This window comes from Lactuca sativa, chromosome 9 (genome assembly GCF_002870075.4).
Source record: "Lactuca sativa cultivar Salinas chromosome 9, Lsat_Salinas_v11, whole genome shotgun sequence".
Taxonomy (NCBI): domain Eukaryota; kingdom Viridiplantae; phylum Streptophyta; class Magnoliopsida; order Asterales; family Asteraceae; genus Lactuca; species Lactuca sativa.
The window spans coordinates 213,443,925-213,464,490 of record NC_056631.2 but is presented as its reverse complement, the minus strand read 5'-3'; the positions used below and the strand labels follow the sequence as shown (position 1 = coordinate 213,464,490).

The window sequence follows — 20,566 nt, the reverse complement described above, 5'->3', positions numbered from 1 at the left end:
TTCCTTTATTTATTTTTTACCGATAATTGCCGGTTACCACATGGCTAAATTTGAACAAAGAATATACTTCGTTGGTGTTTTTTTATATAAATGTTTACTTGGATGGTGTTTTTTGAACACACCGAACTTGAATGGTAGTTTTTGAACAATTTTAAAACATAAGTCATTTTCCCGGATATAAATATATACATAAAAATGAGCCATGAAATTTTGAAGGTTCCGGGCCATCGCCCCTTACGGTGACGATTTATAAATGGGTAAGGGATTATATGCATGTGATCATTCAAAGTGGGAAAATGTTATAAATTGATTTTAATTTATTTTTCTATTTTTTTTTTGTTTTTTGTTTTTTTTTAATAACAGATTTGGAAAAAATATAAACTAAGTATCATCTTACCTTCTTCTTACCCGTTTTTATGGGAGACATTGTTATTCTTATTGTTTTTTGTAAACAATATATTTGTATTTTTGTTTATTGTTTTTGAGATTTTTGATAATTATTTTTTGAGAAAAAGAGAAAAAAAATGAATTGATGAAGAAAGTAAATGATAACTAAAGTGAACAATAAATATTTGTGATTTACCAAAATTGTACTCAAATAATTCACGAATATACGTATACCCACCAATGGGCACTTGGCGACATGCGCACAATAGCAATAGACTTATACCGTCCGTCTGCGTGGAGCGCACGATAACGTGATATAGCTTTCTCTCGGTCTAAAACCCTTGCTCTCCCATAAAACCCTGAAAACGGAATTCGTTGAATCTCCTTCGCCGGCTTCACTGAATCAAATATTATATCATTAGAAATCACCTTATAATCGGTGAATCGATTATCAATCGATGTCGTTGAAAGCTATAAATCTGGAGAGAGTGAAAAACAATGTCTCAAACCCAAAAGTATGGATCGTGATCGGCGTCAGCGTCGCCGGCATATTGATCCTCACCGCAGAGACTCGGAGGCGTCGATTAAAAGGTAGGTATGTGATAAGAGAAGATTATGGTGCTTTTATAGAGCGTTTCGAGCTGCTTCCGTTTCCTCAGCCGCCTCCTCCCGCTGCAAAACAACCTCTCTCTGGCCTGAATTTTGCCGTCAGCGATGTGTTAGTTTATATCTATTCTTCTATTAATGTCTATTTCTATGCATTTTTGAATTGTTTTTATACGCAAGTGGATCACTGGATGATGATACATTGGTAATGATAGTTTACCGTTTATATTTGTGATATGTATCATGATGCTGTTATGCACTCGAGTGTACTCTCTTTGCAGCGTATCTAATTTATGCAATACGTATCATTTGTAAAAGAGAGCTACGCCGAAAGGATCACAATGTTTGACCGTCTATTGGGCAAATAAATAAATTTTGAATGAATCTTTCAAAAAAAAAACATTAGGACAATGATGATAGTGTTTAAATGGAGTACCATTTTACTCAAAACGTGTTTCATGTAGAAAGGGAGCTATATACATCAATCAAGAAATATAAGCAGAACAACTAAGCTTTTATCCTTTCCAACTCTGAATTAAAATTCATCTTAGTTTTGCACTTGAAGTCTGCTACATATGACATTACGCAAAAACAAAAGAGTAATTGTTGTTGAATTCTGCTGTTATGTTGTAGCTTTGATGTGAAAGAGTATGTTAGTGGATTCGGGAACCCAGATTGGAAAAGAACACACGAGGAAGCTGGAAAGACTGCAATTGTTGTTACTGCATTGTTGAAGGATGGGGCTACTTGTGTTGGAAAAACTGTCATGGACGAGTTATCTTTTGGGTACTCCTTTTTTCATTCATCTTCATTATCAAGATTCAAGACAACCACATTATTAACATCTAACTTGTCATAAAGACAAGAAGTTACACAAGGATTGTTTGTTCGTTTATTACACCATGTGTTTTCATGTGTTAAATCTCCCCTTCTTTTGTCTTATGTAAACATGTTTCCTACAACTAGTTAGTCAGGCATTTTCATCAGTTAAATGTAAAAACAATGGAGCTTGAAAGTGAGTTATGGATTATGATTTCAGGACAACTGGAGAAAATTCACATTATGGGACCCCAACAAACCCTGCAATGCCATCCTATGTTCCTGGTGGATCCTCTAGTGGTTCAGCTGTTGCAGTTGCAGCAGAGCTTGTTGACTTTGCAATTGGTATTCTTCTTTCATATGTAAAAATGCAAAAGAGCACTTATAGCAATCTTACAACAGGCTTTCTTTCTGTTCTCTTTATGCCTTCTATTAACTTTTCCATATGTCTTTTGTTAAATTCTAAGGTACTGATACAATTGGAGGAGTTAGAATCCCAGCCTCATTTTGTGGCATCCTTGGATTCCGGCCTTCACATGGAGTTGTATCCACAATTGGGGTTCTCCCTAATTCACAGAGTTTAGACACTGTTGGTATGTAGTCTTGGTATGTCCTATGTTTATTTTCATGTAGTCTTTTTTGGTTTTTGTGAAACTACATGTCAGTAGAAGTCTTCAGTTTTGTTGCTTTTTCTTTATATTTCATGTGTTTGATGATGAAATTCTTTCAGGAATATTTGCTCGTGATCCTTCTGTTTTGCATCGTGTTGGGCATGTTCTTCTTAGATTGAACCCTGTTGAGCCTAGAAGGACAAGGCGAATAGTTGTGGCTGATGATTTATTTCAGTTATCCAAAGTCCCTCAGCAGAAAACTGTATATATTGTTAGCAAAGTAACTGAAAAGTTATCTGGTTGTAAGTTCCTATGTCCTAGATTGTTTAACATAGAGTAAATTACAAGAATGGTCTATGTACTTTACCCAAAATCCCAAAATTGCAAGTTTTGTCCATTTTTTGAAGTTCTTTCCAAATTCATCCCCAACTTTTATACCCTTTTTTCATTTATCTAAAATGACTTTTTTTTTTACTCTTATGTGAATTTTCTATTATTTGTCTTAGTTTTCTAAACAAATAATAAAAAACTTTCGGAAGTCAAGGATGACTTTTGGAAGATTTCAAAAAATGAACTTAGCTTGCGATTTCTGGTGAAGTACAGGGACTATTTTTGTAATTTACTCTATTATAACTTATGAAGCTTTTTGCTTCTGCTATATGGATCCACAAACTGAGGGAATGAAATGAGTAAAATACTAACTTGATGATGTTCTTTTTGCAGATCAACAACCAAAGCATATGAATATTGGTCAGTATATTTGTTCAAATGTTCCAGGCTTAAAATATTTTCATAATGAGGAATCAAATCTCCAAAATGGAACAAATGCTTTGAAGGCTCTTTCATCAGCAATGCTGTTATTACAAAGGTATGTATAATATGTATGTATGAATTTTAATGAGTTAATCGCTCTGATAATTTATAATAATAAGAGTAAATTACACGAATGGTCCCTATGGTTTAGTATAATTTGCGTGTTTGGTCCCTAACTTATTTTTTTAACTCGGAAGGTCCGTACTGTTTGTTTTTGTTACGCGTTTGGTCCCTATCTTAGCTAAAAAGACTATTTTGCCCTTGATTTTTTAATTTATTTAGATAAACACACTCCCAACCCCACCCCCTTCACCTTACCTTACCTATCCCACCATTTTTTCCTATTTAAATAATAGTACTTTTAGGTAAGATAGGGACCAAGTGCGTAACAACAACAAACAGTAGGGACCAAAACACGTAATAAAAGCAAACAATAGGGACCTTCCGAGTTAAAAAAATAAGTTAGGGACCAAACATGCAAATTACCCCAAACCATAGGGACCATTCGTGTAATTTACTCTAATAATAACATGATTTTGATTTTTCAGATATGAATTCAAAACCAATCATGAAGAATGGATTAAAACAGTGAAGCCCAGGCTAGGATCTGATGTATCTGATCATATTCATGCAGCAATTTCAGCTACACATGAAAATATCAAAGCTTACTATAAAGTCAGAACAGAAATGAGAGCAGCTCTACGCAGTCTCTTAAAGGTACTTTACATACATTATTTACTTAAATACCCTTTAAAGGTACTTATTTCTGTATTTACAGGATGATGGAATTCTGGTTATTCCTACAGTGGCTGATACCCCTTTAAAACTTGATTCAAAGAAAGGTTTGTTGACTGAATATAATGAGAGGCTATTTGCTCTATTAAGCATTGCTACTATGTCTGGCTGCTGTCAGGTAATTTATAATTTTATATACTTAAATCAACTCTGTAAAAATTAAAAATTTAATATATGTTACAAACAATTTCCAGGTCAGCATTCCTTTTGGAAAGCATGAAGATTCTTGTATTGGGGTTTCGTTTATTGCGTTTCATGGATCAGATAAATTTCTACTTGATACTGTTTTGGATATGCATCAATCTTTACAAGGACAAGTTAATGCTGTTACAAGTTTGCCACCTTCTCTAGACTTGAATGGGAATATGGATGCTTCTGAATTGTTGAAGGAAAAGGTTTTTACCATTTTACCCTTTTACCCTTTTACCCTATGAAAGAAGTAATTTTGTTTTGGTTTGTTTTAGGGAAATGCTGCATATAAAGGAAAACAATGGAATAAAGCTGTGAGCTATTACACTGAAGCTATTAAGTTGGATGAGTCCAATGCTACTTTTTACTGTAACAGAGCAGCTGCATATTTAGAATTAGGATGGTATGTTTTTAGACTTTGAAGTTTTTTGAATTTAATTTATTTTTATATAAAAAATGTTATATATATATATTTTGTTACTGAGTTGATGGTGGTTATATTTATATCACAGCTTTCAACAAGCTGAGGAGGATTGTAGCAAAGCAATATCTCTTGATAAGAAGGTAATGATGTGTATTCCACTCTCATCATATATGTGCTGTTTGCTGCTAATCACTTAAATTAAATTCATATATTCTTTTATAATAATATTGATTTGTATCTTTTTTTTTTATTTGCAGAATGTGAAGGCATATTTAAGGAGAGGAACTGCTAGAGAATCAGTTCTTTATTACAAAGAGGCTCTTCAAGGTGCGTAGCTTTTTCTTTTCTGTTAGATTGAACTATTATTTATTATTATTTTTCATTTTTATAATTGTTATATTAGTAGTTAAGTGGCTAAATCAGTAAAATTAGTAGAATGGTTCCCCCAATCGCTGTATTTTGACTAAGTTACATTCTTGGTCCCTCAGTATAACTTATTATTTCAGTTATTGTCTCAAAAAGTTTTCTCTTTCAATTTTTGTATGTTTTTGGTCACTTTTCCAATTAATTTTTTGGGTCTAAAGTTGCAAGACCGTTATAAGAACCTTAAATAAGGACCAAAATTTGAAGAGAACTTTTTGAGACTAAAACTGCAAAAGTCTTAGGGACCAAAAATGTAAATTACTCTTATGTTATTTATTTATTTATTTATTTAATATTTCCAGATTTTAAGCATGCGCTGGTATTAGAACCACAAAATAAGGTTGCAAAAGGGGCTGAGAAGAGGCTAAGGAAGCTAGTAAGTTGATCTGTTTTTGGTCTTTCTTGGATTTTGATAAATAATTGATAAACACATTCACGGGAAAAAGAGAGATTTAAAATTTTACTTTTTGTAATATTAATAGTAGTGTCTAACTGGCCTTTTGTGAATTTATGAATACTATAATTGATTTTGTGGAATATCATATTTTTACTATTGTTATAAAATATGCTTGTAGAGATTGATTTTTTAAGCAAAAACAACCATCAACATTCAATGGCCTTCAAAAGATAACATAGTAAATAACTAAGAGAAATTAAATATCCTCCTATCTTTTATTTCTACTTTTCTTCCTACCTATTTAAGACTATGACAAGTGTATGAATTTAAAATCTCAATCAAATTTAAATTAAATTTAATGACATTTGTCGCCATTTAACATAGCTAGGTCACCATCTATTTTCTTGGAACAAAAATAAGAGACTATTTAATTTCTCAATAACTAAATACTATTAGTTTTCTTAAAATTAGTTTTAATCACAACCCAACACCATCTCCACCTGAATATTTATTACCCTTCTTGGCAAAGACGCTCAAGGAGATGAGATTTCTAATAAACTGCGCATCAGTTATAACTCGATTTGTCCCATTGAACATCTTAAAACATAATAGTTTCTGTCACCAGTTTGTATCGGAAATCATTAAAACCACAATTAGTCTTATACGTGGGAAATTTACTATAAAGTCCTTATATTTTGACATCATATTCAATTAAGTCTATATATATATATATATATATATATATATATATATATATATATATATATATATATATATATATATATATATATATATATATATATATATATATATATATATATATATATATTTCTGATCTAAATATATATATTCAAAATATATATATATATTCACTTTGAGCCTTTTTATCCGTACGAGTTACAACAAAAAAATCCTACAAATTTACTAAAGAAACACCAAATATGTATATATTGATGAAATAGCCCCTTTTAGTATCACCTTTTGCCAAAAGTCCCCAGTTATGTATTAGTTTTTGCTTAAAAAGACTAAAAAGTCTCAAGTTTTATATTTTTTTTTGTTTAATCTTTTATGTTTGAAGGATCCATTGATTTTTGTTCTTGATCTGTCCCTAATTTGTATATATGAAATATTACCGGCTTTCTAAATTTACAATTTGATCCATATTTTAAATTTTATTATAAATTTGTTCCAAAATTTATACTTTTGCCTTAGATTTTAAAATTTTATTACAAATTTATCCTAAATGTAGTATTTTTACATATATTTTTTTTCAAAATTTAGTTTCCTATAGCTTTTTTGCTTTATAAAATCATATTTATACAAAAATAATATTTTCATATAAAAAACCTTTTTTTTTTCTATATATTATTTTTTTAAAAAAACATTGTTTTTAAAATGGGTTTTTTATATGTGAAAAAAATATATTAAAACATATATATTTTTACTTTCATGTTGATTATTTTAGCAAAAAAAAAACAATATATTTTTACTTTCATTTTTATAAACAAAGATTTTTATTTATTAACTTTTATAAATGAAAATTGGTGTTACAATTTATTGGTTTATATTAAAATAAAAAACATTGAATTGGTTATGCATACTAGATTTTGCTTAAAAACTAAAAACATATTTTCATATAAAAAACCAAGATATTTAAAAAAATGATTTTTTGACATGTTATTCGTTTTCGAATTATATAGATGCACAAACAAGAATAATTTTTTCATCCTATGTGAAAATAATTTTTTCATCCTGTGTGAAAATACTATTAGACATGTTATTTGTTTTCGAATTATATATGTGCACAAACAAAAATATGTTTTTAACGTAAAAAATGTTTTTTTTCTTTTAATTTTAAAAAAGGTTTTTTTTATGTGAAATTATGTTTTTTTTTTTTGTATACACAACATATTTTCACATAAAAACACCTTCTATGCGAAAAACCTTTTGGACCAAATTTATACAAAAAATATATTTATAAAAACTTTTTATTTTAACAAAAATGTTTTGTAAAAAAAAGCTTTTGATATAGAAAGAAGAAGGTTTTCTAGGTGAAGATATGTTTTTTTTTTTTTTTTTTTTTTTTTTTTTTTTTTTTTCTATAAATATGATTTTATAAAAAAAGAGAGTCTTGTGAATTTCTTAACTGACCCGATAGAAGGATGTCAACCCTTAGACTGGCTGACGCTTTGGTTTTTTGATGGGTTGGATGGAAACACGCTTGTATGGACCTTACAGGGGTATCGTGGGCTTGAGAGCTGGGAGTTTCAACGCGGAATAGATAGCTCTAAAACTTGCTACATGCAAAGTCACAAAATATGAGAAATTGTGCGTAGAAAACCAACACATATTCATACCATTTACGTTTGATACTTTTGGTTTCTTCGTGCCGGAGGCGGTGAAACTTCTTAATATAATACAATGGATAATGCATAAAAATGTTATGTTTCATAGATCTATGGATGTGATTTTCAAAAGAACTGAATTTATCATAAAAAAAAGTTTAACAATGTAGCTTGTTGTATGTTTTCCATTTATAAATAATTATGAAATAGCAAAACTGAATTTATATTTAATAAAAAAATATATGTAAGTTTAACCTTTTTTATTTTGTAATTTATAAATCATAAAAATTGAAATAAAAGATACTCAATAACATATTTAGTTATTGAGTTTTTCATACCACGAATCATCACTTTAACGATAAATTAGTTGTACTAAGGAATACGTAAATGTTACAAAAGGAATGAGTTTTATGCTTTTATTGTAGTTTGATTTATTTGAGGAATTTGATGCCTCAAATATTTCCTGTTTTCAAGCATCAGAATCGAACTTACATACTTAGCATATTTTTTGATAAAAAAATGAATGTCACAACACTTTTTCTCCGTACACAACAATTTGTGTTTTAAAGTGTTGTATTGTACAACTCTATAATGCATAAATTGTTGTGTATGACAAAAAATTATTATGTACGAATCACTTCCCATTTCATAAGATATATGCGCGTGTCACAAAATAGTTAAACTTTTGTTAAATACATGTTAATGAAAATACTTATCTTATATATATATATATATATATATATATATATATATATATATATATATATATATATATATATATATATATATATAGAGAGAGAGAGAGAGAGAGAGAGAGAGAGAGAGAGAGAGAGAGAGAGAGAGAGAGAGAGAGAGAGAGAGAGGTTCAAATAATTTTAGCAAATATTGTGTGCCTAAATGCACCAATCAGAAATTAGCAAATAATTAATTAATTAAATAAATAAATAAGGGTAAATTAGTAATATTACATATATATATTAATGAATATCCAAAATTAACAATTGATATCCCTTTATTTAAGGGATCAATTTTTATTTACCTATTAAAACCCTACACCACCGTTTTTTCCAGAGACGTACATCACCAACACCTTCGACCACCGCCAGTACGTCTGGATCGTCGCAATCTCCACCTCATAGTCCGCCGACCACCATTGTTCCAACTTCTTTATGCTTGGTGGTCTTCATTGTCGACCAAATCCACAACAAGTGGCTATTCCACCACCATCAAATTGTTGATCGACCTTCATCATCATCGAGATCTATCCGAGATTTTGTATAAAGCATTTATCGTTTGAACTTTGAAGTCTTGTTTATCATCGTTAGGTATGTATTTTTTGATGTTCTTTATTGTTTCTTTCAATTAATTGATAAAAAAAGTTAATTTGTTATGAATTGAAGTTGCTTTTTCATTCGAATGGGACATTCAATTTCATAAAGTTTGCAGTTTTTGATCTTCTTTATTGTTTCCATGGCCAACAGGTGATCTTCTTCTTCATCTTATTTTGATTTGAATCCATGTAAATTTGGATGTTTGGGTTGGATGCCATTTTTAGGTAATTTCTTGAAACAACATTCTGTCATGGCCTCCATGTGTTCGATAAAATGCCTCAATGAAAAAATAGTTAAAAATCATTAATGTTTTTACTTCACTTTGTTCCTTATTCTTTTCAGAGCTATATAACTCAATTTAGGTTGGGTTGGATGCCATTTTCATAACAATAGGTTGATGCTAGTTCCTTATTCTGTCAGAATTTGCAGTTAAATACATTGAACATATCGAGAAGAAACACATGAAACCCAAAGAATGTTAGTTCCTTATTCTGTCAGAATAGGTTGATGCTAGTTCCTTATTTTGTTTGTTGGGTATATTCTTGATAATACAAATTCTTAAAAAATATTCTTGCAGAATAGTTTATTTTGTAAGAATATTATTTGTTGTATTCTGATAAAATTGTAATTAATTATTTTTATGTTTAATGTGCAGGTTTTACAAGTGTATCACTACAAATTACTTGGCAATGAATTTATGGTAGAAAAGGCTTCAAGAATGGCTTGAAGACCTGATGGGAAAGGGTTGAAGAATGAATTAAAGAATGATCGCACTCATTTTTTAAGAATGTTGTTATTTTTTAAGAATTATACTTGTTTATTCTTTCAGAATGTTTGTTATTATTCAATGAATCACAATTATACAATGTAATTTTTTGATATATTATTAGTTCAAGAATCGATTTTGTGTATTCTTTCAGAATGTATTTACTAGTTTATGTTTGGCATACTACCATTCTGACAGAATAAAATCGAAAAATACATTTACTAGTTTATGGTTGACATTCTATCATTCTGACCGAATAAAATCGGATTTTTGAATTTGAATTAATTTAAAATATTCAGATTTTTAAAAAATAAAGGAATTAATCATCCCTAAAAATCCGAAAATTTCCTTTTTTAATATAGGTTAATTGACTAAAATGCCCTTATGCTGAAATTTGTGTGATTATATGGTACATGCTATCCTATTCTACTACCATAGACCCTCAAATCATGACATTTAATTATATTCCATCCGATGGTCCAGATCTGTGCATTCTGGCACACAATAGTTAGTAAAAACAAAATAACCTAACCCTATATATATATATATATATATATATATATATATATATATATATATATATATATATATATATAGAGAGAGAGAGAGAGAGAGAGAGAGAGAGAGAGAAAGAGAGAGAGAGAGAGAGGTTCATGTTCATTTAACACTATGCTAATTTTGTGAGACCGTGAGATCAAATATAAAAATAATTTTAAAATGCAAAATAAAAGGAAAAATCCAAAAATTCTTTTTTTAATTATTATTTCGGAACTTTAATTACCTAAAACAAATAAAAAAAATTACCGTTTTTTTTTGAAGAATACGTGAAATATTCTAATAGAATATTACATTGTAGATATTCTAATGTGATTTTTAGAATTTTAGAATATTATACTAGATTTTTCAGATATATAGAATATTCTATTTATTCTACTAGAATATGTAAAAAAAAGTATTGTTTTTTTGTATATTTTTTGGTATTTTTTTATTTTTTTGGAAAATATAAATTCCGAAAATAATATTTGAAAAAAAAAATTCGAAAAATTTCAACTATTTTGCATTTTAAAAATGTTTTTTGTTTTATCTACCAAATGAATGGCTAGGATTGCGTCTCACGGTCTTATTATATATATATATATATATATATATATATATATATATGTGTGTGTGTGTATATATATATATATATATATATATATATATATATATATATATATAATTAATTAATTAATTTCCATTGAACTTATAAATAGTAAACTTGTTATGTTACAGACTTTTGCCACACTTTTTTGCCCAGTTTAACACTTTTAGCCATAAGGCCAATTATTTGACTACTTCGGACATGCTTGCTGAGTTATCCACCTCTTTTTTTAGTTGACCTTATTGTGCTTAGTCATCCACATTCCTTAGCAGACAACTGGCGGAGGACGGTTACTCCGACGTCGAAGTCAGGGCTACGCCTATGCGTATACAGATCACCATCACAACCACATGTACCAAATTAAATTATTTCAGGTAATTTTTCCTTCTTTCCTTCGTGATTTTATTCACGAACTTGACCTAATCCAAACCTAAAAACAACTACAATCATCTAATCAGAAGTATGTTACCCCTTAAAGCTTTGTGTGAACCATAACTGTTCAATTGGTTGGTTTGATTTTATGGATAAGATTTTATCTTATTGTTATTGTAGGAAAGACTTATGGAATCAAATCTTTCCCATGTGTTGGCATTTATGCCGATTCATAGTATTTTCTTCGATTCTTTTGCTTATCAACAGATTGTTGAAATTTCTTACTTCTAGGTCAAGCCCTTTGTTTTTTTCACTTTCTATTTATCAATTTTTGTTCCAATGGTATGGAATTCCTCTAATATCTGGATTCAAAAACTTCTGTCTTACTTTCTGATGACCAAATCCTCTTTATATCTTCCATTCATATTGCAATTGATAAAAGTTTTGTTGTTATGGGGAACTAAAGAGGGACAAGAGCCAACTTTGTGTATATATAAACTCATTGGTTCCTAATTATTCCAGGTTCTATAAATCGACTTCATAAAATGATTTTTTATTCTTTCTTTACCATTCTCTATGTTTTCTTATCATTTTTTTTTATTTCTTTTGTTAATCTTTCATAACAATTTTGGTCTTTTGATCGTTAAATCAAACTGACGAGTTACTTTTTTGTTTGAACTGAAAATTAATATATTATAGGGACCGATTTTTTAATTTTTCCTTAAATATTTATCAAACTACTTCTGAAATTATGATGTATTTTGTTTTACAATATTATAAAAGTTAAAAGTTTTTGGATTATTTTACATTTAAAATGACCATTTGGTCCTTGGTCCATTGGTCATCCATAATTTTTGTTTATGTTTTCAATATTGTAAACACTAAATTACTAATGTCTTAAATAAATGTAATTTGTAAGTCAAGAGATAATTATAAGTTTTAGCCAGGTTTTGTCCAAAGGCAAAATGATCATTTAAAAAACTAACTAGTAAATTGTTGGAATTTACGATACAGGGACTTAAATCATTATGAAACATTAAAATAAGAACCAATTTTTTTTACTTTACTCTTTGAATATTTTGACTTACTACCCTTTGTGCTTTTATTAATATTCTTTTGTTGAAATCTTGTAGGGGTATGTTCGTAATTTTGCTGAATGGGATGGGAATTATATATCTTGTTCCACACTTCGGATGTAATTCCATTAAATTAGAAACGAAAACTACTCACATTATTAATAGGTGAGATATTTCACATAAATTTTTGTTTCCTTTTTTTTTTGTCTAATTTCAACCATGATGATTTATTTAGAATATCAACTAATGTTTGTAAAGTAACATAATGTAGTTCATACACGAATGCATCTCTATGTGTTTCGTTGTTTTCTAATCAACTATTAAGCATATTCAACAACAGTTGAAAAATGCTAGTTCCAAATTATGATGCATTTATCTTATGGATCATTAGCTCTTAAAGTTCCAAATTGCTCCCACTTAGAAAAAGAACTTTCTAAACACTTGTCTTCTGGAATGACAATTTAGTGGGATTAGTAGATACTTCATCTTAAACAATCATTTAGGATAGTCTACATAAATGCAATTTGTAGATGCTAGAGTGGTTAAGCTATTTGGATTTAGTCATAAATTTCAGCTATTACATGTTCCTATAAGAATAGGTACAAAACATCTATTGTTTAAATAAAGACTATAATAGCACTTGTTATATCTTCTGCATGAAATACCATTCGTATGTAACCAGTTGATTATTTCTTCCAATCATCAACACATAATATCAATTATTAGTGTCACCTGAAGTATACATACTCAATTGAATGATGGAAAAATAAATAGTTCTATCATATAGATATTATAAGTCTTGTCCAAGTCAGACTTCTTCAGCTTGACGAGATTAGATGAGCAATTCCTCTTTTAGTGTCTAGTTTCTTCCACAACAGAAACAACACTAATCATTTAAATCCTTTCTTGATTTCTAGGTTTATGATGTATTCCGTTAACTGAATTATAAGTCTATTTGAGTACAGAATCTCTTAGACTTCCTTTATTCAATGCTTGAACAGACTTGAAACACTTTCTAGTGTTCTGATTGAATATCTGGTTTACTTGATGAGACATCTGATATATTTTATAATTATCTAAGACTTTCAGCAAATCAAAGTTAATTACTCCAGAATGATGTGAGATACATCAATATCATCACAATAATACTTCCATCAAAGTATCATGATCAGACTGACTGGTTTGAAGAGGCTATTCAGTTTTGGGATCTTCCAGTATATGTAATTTCTATTTATCCTTAAGGTAGAACCTCAAGATATTATACCAGTTATAGAAATTATAATCATCAAATGCTACTGTCTCTTGAAACTCAACAAGAGTGAGGTTTTGAAGGGCGAAAGAGTATTAACAGTTATTAACAGAATTTAACAAAGTTTTATTTAGTATTTTCAACATTTAGTCTTTAAAAATTGATACCTTTTATTGTTTCTTAAAACATTAATTTATTAAAGTATATGATCCAAGTAACGAAACAAGTAAATGGTTAGGTGACCTTTATTCCATAAACTTAATCAAACTCGATAGGCAGCGATTACCAATTGCATACAATATGTAACTCCTAGATTATGGGATCCTAAACAACTATTGCTTAACTTGGCATGTTTATTCCATCTATACATCAGACCTCTCATGCTTAGGTGAACTTTATCACACAAGATTCCAATCAAGTCATCCTACTTGAAACAACTTGTAGTATTGTAACTAACCAGTGACAAGGTGACCCTTTAGAAACAAGAAACAACGAAACTACCCCCAACATGATAAGACAATCCTAATGACCAGGTGACCCTGTGACACTAAGACCATACAAATGACAAAGAGTGTTCTTCAAAAGGACGACAATGTATTGCATTTTTAGAGAATGTTTTATATATGTTTTACAACTATAGTTTATAAAACATGGTCTCATGAATATTGCATTCATCTAACAATTCATGTATTGCATTTTTAGAAAAGATTTTACAAATGACAAAGAGTGTTCTAATTTATTATAAAGACATGGAGTTTATATAATGTTTAAACACCTTTTAAACCATTTCAAATATTTTAAAGTTGGTTATTTGTAAGTTTTACAATAAAACAACTTTCAACAAAAAATTGATTTTTAACTGGTAACCGGTAAAACTGTTTTTATAAATATCCATTTATAAGCATCATATGTTATCTTTAAATATTTTTTATTCAAAATTGAAGTGATATTAACTTATGATAAATGTTATTTAACATGTAAAAGCAATTTTCATACATCAAACATAACATACAAGAACATAAAATAAACATCACAAACATGCATTAAAATATATGTGCATAAACCAACCAATTCTAGTGACATTTTGTGAGCCAACATAAAATGCCAAGTCCATTACTAAGGGACATTTAAAGGGAATTTTTTTCTTGTAATATTGTTGTTGAAGCTCCCACTTGATGAAACATCCATTGATTACAAAGATAGAAAAGCTTCTTGAAAGGTAAATAATTCAGCAGCATGCAACACTTTTCAGAAAAGGTTGCAGAAAGTGTTGCATCAGGACCAACAACCCTTTTGTAACAGCTTTTAGTGATAGTTTTAGCGACACTTTTCAAAAAACTATCACGAACATTGTTGTTCACTTATTAAGGCCGAAAATTACCTTTTGGTCTTCAAGAAGTGAATCCATCTTCATTTCTTGTTATATTTTTGTACAAATAATTTATTTCTAAAAACTAATCGATTACCTTACAAAATAAACCAAGAAAACTAATCTATTTACTTTATTACATACCATATGAGTAAATAAATATTACAACCATTTTTAACAAAAAACAACCAATACAACAAACACAATGGTCCATGGCAAGTTTATGTACATTATACATATATCAAATATAAAAACAAACAACTCTTTGTTTTTTCTAACGCAACTTATATATAACCAAAATACATGAAAAATGGTTATATATAATAATAAACAATTTTAACCAAGAAGTTGCCAAGAAGACAAATATAGATTTTTCTTAACCAAAAAAAAAATAATTCGTGCTTATTTTCCAAATACCAAAAATTATCAAGCATAAAAAATCATTCTAACATATAAAAGATGACTCTGATACCACCGATGAGTTTTGATACAAAATAAAAGTTTGTTTTTACAAAAACTACAACAAAAGTCTTAAAAAAATAACAAGTTTATTTTTAGTTTATAACAAAACCAAACCATTAAGGATCCATTTATAGAGTTTAAAATGAAATAAAAACAATCAAAGAGTTTTTAGAATGACAACCTTTGAATCCTTTGAACCCACTTGGTTTTAGGGTGTTGATGAAGATAGCAAAAAGTCAAAGAACATGATTTTCTCTATGTGTATCCATCATCAGGAGTAAGACACTTGGAATACTAGTTCCTTCATGTATTCTTGATTGCCTTGAGCCTTTAAGTGCTTAAATCAAATAAGCACTAAAAGAGACAACTCAAGAAGACTTTAAGTCACTAAACTAACTTCAAAAGAGAGAGAAGTGTATGAAGAAAACAAGTTTCGGCCATGAGGTAGAATGAGTAAAAAATTAGCTCAAAAATCATGCAAGGCACTCCTTTAAGTACTCCATGCAAAGTAAGGGCATTCTAATAAAATACTCTAGAGTATTTGTGCCCATACCATATCATGAAGAATGAATGAATAGTTGATCACTTATCTTAGGGCCAATGTCTGATTTGAATAAGAGTTTGACAGTGGCTTTGGAAAGCACACTTTATTGTTTAGTTCAATGTCTATACTTCCAATTGTAGTTACATACTTATCCAAGTGGGAGACTGTTAGATTAAGGTGTTTAAGGCAGTAACTAAATTGATATATTCTTGAATTAGAAGCAAAGTCCTTTTTTGATTGCCCTCATAAATAGTAACTAAATAGAGTGAATTTTGGAGAGAGCGGCAGATTTGTTAATTTATTATATGATTAATAAATTAATTGGAAATAAAAAAATGGTTTGTTAATATATTAATTTGAAATAGTAATAATTAATTTAGAGTTAATAAAAAATTAATTAGAATTAATTCCGAGTTAATTAGATTTAATTGGAAGTGCAATGACTTAAGTTGTAATTGTTCAATAGTTGAACACGAACAAATTCTAGAATGTTCCTAGCCCTAGACGGTATTGAGGGGATAATTAGGGTTTCTGGAATAATCCTTACAGATAAATAAGGAGTTGATAATTACCTAATTCAAGATATTATTATTATATTCAAATTAGGGTTATCCAAGGCTTCCTGTATTAGCTATAAAGAGACTCTCATGGCCTATTGTTTTTGCCCATTTCTCTTGACTCTCATAGAGCCGAAATTTTTCTCTTGCCTCCTCTCTCCTCAAGTCTTCTAGTTACTAGGGTTTTGGGTACAAGCCATTAGAGGCACTAAGCTTTTGGTGCTTTCTTTCAAAGGAGCTTCACGAAGATTTTGTGTGTGATTATGTACTACAATTATCAAAAGGTATATAACTCTAAATTTATATGAATTTTGATTTTCATAGCCTTCCCTTAGGGTTGCTTGATGTTCATAGATAATTGCTATCATTAGAGAGAACATAGATACATTCTAGGTAGCATGTGAACTTAAGGGTTAAAAGTTTTTCCACTTACATGTATTTTATATAACCTAAAAAACCCATCAGTCCAAGCTTCGTATGGATTCGATTCTTCAAGGGATTTAGTACTCACACGATTTAACATATAGACGACATGACAAACCGCCTTTCCCCTCAGTACTTCTTGTATATTGATATTTTTAAGATTACTTCTTACCAACTTCATTATCATAAGATTGTCTCTTTACAACCCCATTCTGTTTTGGAGAGTATGGTGTCGTGTAATTCCAATTCAATCCTGTTTCTTTGCAAAATTGATGAATTCCACTAAAATGAATTCCCCCCCCCATTGTTATTGTGTAAATTTTTTAAGTTCTCACCTATTTTGGTTTTTACTTTTATTTGAAATTTTTTCAAAACATGAAATTCTTAATCTTTGGTTTTTAACAAATAACACCACATTACTGTACTATAGTCATATACTAGTTGGTTACAATACATGTTACCTGGTGTCGTGGCGAGATTGGAGCACATAGGATACCATGTACTAACATAAGTCTTTGCAGGACCCTGAATCTTGAATCTTGCTGGAGTCAAATATAACTGTGATTTTTTTTCATATTAAGCTACCTTCACAAAGTTGTATCAGATTTTCAATTTTTGGAAGCCCATGAATCATGTTCTTATATGACATACTTTTTTGGGGGTTGTAAAGTTGGCATGACTCATTCGTTCATGCCACCTCCATGTTTGATTAGAGTTCCTTCCAAGTAAACAAATAGCTTCGATTTAGTTCAACATAATTTTGTGAAGATGATTTTAAGATTTTTTACCTTTATGAGTAATCTTCCTTTTCCACTGTCAATCCATAGAAATAAGTAATTCATCATAATTCGGTCACCCTTCTCAACTATTTTTCCAAGGCTTATTATGTTACTTCATTATATTGGCATGTAATATAGCTTAGGGATTACTCACCATTCACCATTCTTGCATATAAATTCAATAAGGACTCTTCATTTGATGCGTGCATTAGATATGTCTCTGAATTTGACAAATTCTTGTGTTAGTATCATTTAGGTCATAAAACTTTGGTTTTCCATCTGTTATGTAGTCACTTGTCATGTGGTCACCAGACCTCTTATCAAGATACCATATATTTGATTTGTTTACATTATCACTTGCTATTCTTAGTTTAGGACTTATTTTTATTCATTTAGTAAGACTTCTTTTGTTTCTTGATCATCATGTAATGCAGACAATAGCAAGGCTAGTTCATTGTCATGTTGTTTTTTTGAGTTGGGTTTTCTTCATGTTTACTTTCATGTCATGAATTTTTCCATTCAATTGTGTAATGTCCATATTATTGGAATTATAAAGTTGCACCTTACTCTTATCATTATTTTTTTATGTCTTTCTTTTGTTGTCTCATTATTAATTTATGCCTCTTTGTTGGCCTCCATGATATCCTAAAACACTACCTCTTCCACAACAACGAGAGTTGTTGGAATTACCACATTTTTTTTGAAAGATCAAGATTGCTCTTGAGTTTTATTCTAACTTCTTTCACTCCACTCTTAGTGTGTAAGAAGTAGCTTCTTCTCTTTGGATCCACCTTGCTCTACTCTTCCTTCGAGCACTTTCTTTCTCCTGAAAAACCTCTTCATCTAAACTGCTCAATATTTGAGACAATCTGCACAAACTTAGATGGTATTGCCTGTATTATTTTCTTAACTACATACGATTCTTCCATGATGTATACCAAGGTTTGAATATTACCAACTATTTTTGTGATTTTCGTAGAAAAATCATTGACATTCTTCGACTCCTTTATTGTCTAGGTCTCAAACGCTAAATTTAGGGTTTGTACCATATCTATCTTTACACGATTGATACCCATGTATATGAGTGTGTTCCAAGGTTTTAATATTACTAACTAACTATGTTTGTGATTTTCTTAGAAAAATCATTCATAATCTTCGACTCTTTTATTGTAAAGCTCTCAAACTTTGACTTTAGGGTTTGTACATTATCCATCTTTACATGATCGACACCCATGTATATGGTTTTAATATTCCAATATTCCTTTTCTCTCTACTTCTCCTTGAGAATAGGTAGGTAGATGGATGTCAATACCATCTTATTCTTCTTCACACTTACATCTTCTGGTGGTTCTTTAATTCAATTGCTTCCCATACTTATTAATCTTTCATAAAAACAATATTCATCTTTACTGCCCATACGACATGGTTGCTTCTAGTAAGCATGGGGTAATAGAGGGTAATAGAGTCTGAATGAAGCTTATTTCTTTTGTTCATCATGACATGGGGAATACAAGGTTATTTACTGAGAAATTGAAATGAAAACTAAATACAAAATAGGGAACATTTTTCCTTATTTATACTACCTGGAAAATAATCATAATTCTAAGACAATGGCCGCAAATATGTAACTTTCCCAAAATACCCTTTATGCCTAAATCACCTTTTTTTCTTAATTAATCCACAAATGGGTTTGGTTGGTTGATAGTGTGACATCCCCATTTTCACGGCCAAAAAAGACCGATGTTGTTTATGCTTTATAAAAATCAGAGTACTTCATTTTATAAAAATGTTGCGGAATTTGTTCCCAGAAAAACATGGTAAATACGTTATTAAAACATTTTCGAAGAAACGTATTTATTTCATTTTAAAACGTTTGGGATGTCATCGTTAATACATAAACATAAGCATAAACAGAACTTACAATTATTTACACTAGTGATCTACATCTCTTTAAATCTCTCAGTGTAATGTCACTTCATATCAACACCTGTGATATAAATAAACTGAGTGGGTCAGGTTGGGAAACCTGGTGAGTACATAGGGTTTTCAACCCACAATAATATAATTATTATGTTTAAACAATCAAACAATCAACCCAATTACCCATCCCCATTATCTTCTTTATTCTTAAGGATCTACCCTAAGAATCAGCTATTTCTCATTCATTCATTCCTAAGGATCATCCTAAGGAAACAACATGAAGTCCATTGTTGCCAATGACACATTGGTCAAGCGCAGCTGCTAATATTGTCACTTAGGCTCAGCTGCCAGAATTAGGACATTTTCTATGAGGCGCTTCTGCCGGTATTGACCTTTAAACACTACTGTCATGGTTATAAGGCTCCCTATTAGGCGCAGCTGCCGATACTATCCTTATAGCGCAGCTGCTAGGACGTTTACCGTAGATCTAAATCATCTACGGGTTGTGGCGCAGCTGCCAGTGCTCATCTATAGGATACTAGGTCCACTGCTGCCAATGTATACCTATAGGGCACTAGGTCCGTACTACTAATGTTCCTCTATTTTAGCTTTTATCCATCATCATTCATCTACCCATGTTTTACCCAACATATTTTGTAGATATAAAATACTTTATATAGTTTACATCTTTTAAAACATGTATAAAAATCTTTCACCAGCATAGACAACAAGTATTTAGACAATATGCACACATAGCACGTAAATTTG

General features: G+C 29.9%; 1 protein-coding gene and 1 long non-coding RNA gene across 2 annotated transcripts; both read left to right on the top strand.

The window, feature by feature from the left end:
- The first annotated feature begins 676 nt into the window (after positions 1-676).
- On the top strand, positions 677-5,631 carry LOC111899031 (outer envelope protein 64, mitochondrial). The gene is made up of 13 exons (XM_023894913.3): positions 677-1,105; positions 1,627-1,779; positions 2,033-2,157; positions 2,280-2,405; positions 2,543-2,725; positions 3,147-3,291; positions 3,785-3,953; positions 4,015-4,149; positions 4,226-4,426; positions 4,496-4,623; positions 4,733-4,784; positions 4,902-4,971; positions 5,370-5,631. Exons 1-13 carry the CDS (start codon positions 846-848, stop codon positions 5,450-5,452), a joined length of 1,830 nt encoding a protein of 609 aa, XP_023750681.1. The 5' UTR covers positions 677-845; the 3' UTR covers positions 5,453-5,631.
- Positions 5,632-8,886: 3,255 nt separating this feature from the next.
- On the top strand, positions 8,887-10,073 carry LOC122196021 (uncharacterized). The gene is made up of 3 exons (XR_006187249.2): positions 8,887-9,134; positions 9,291-9,364; positions 9,796-10,073. It is a non-coding gene; the product is annotated as an uncharacterized LOC122196021 (long non-coding RNA).
- The last annotated feature ends 10,493 nt before the right edge of the window (positions 10,074-20,566 follow it).

Excerpts from the sequence above, each read along its gene's own strand:
- LOC111899031 (XM_023894913.3), top strand. The coding sequence starts at position 846 with ATGTCGTTGAAAGCTATAAATCTGGAGAGAGTGAAAAACAATGTCTCA. Across the intron at positions 2,158-2,279 it reads GCTTGTTGACTTTGCAATTG|GTACTGATACAATTGGAGGA; the intron begins GTATTCTTCTTT and ends TTAAATTCTAAG. Across the intron at positions 2,726-3,146 it reads AACTGAAAAGTTATCTGGTT|ATCAACAACCAAAGCATATG; the intron begins GTAAGTTCCTAT and ends TTCTTTTTGCAG.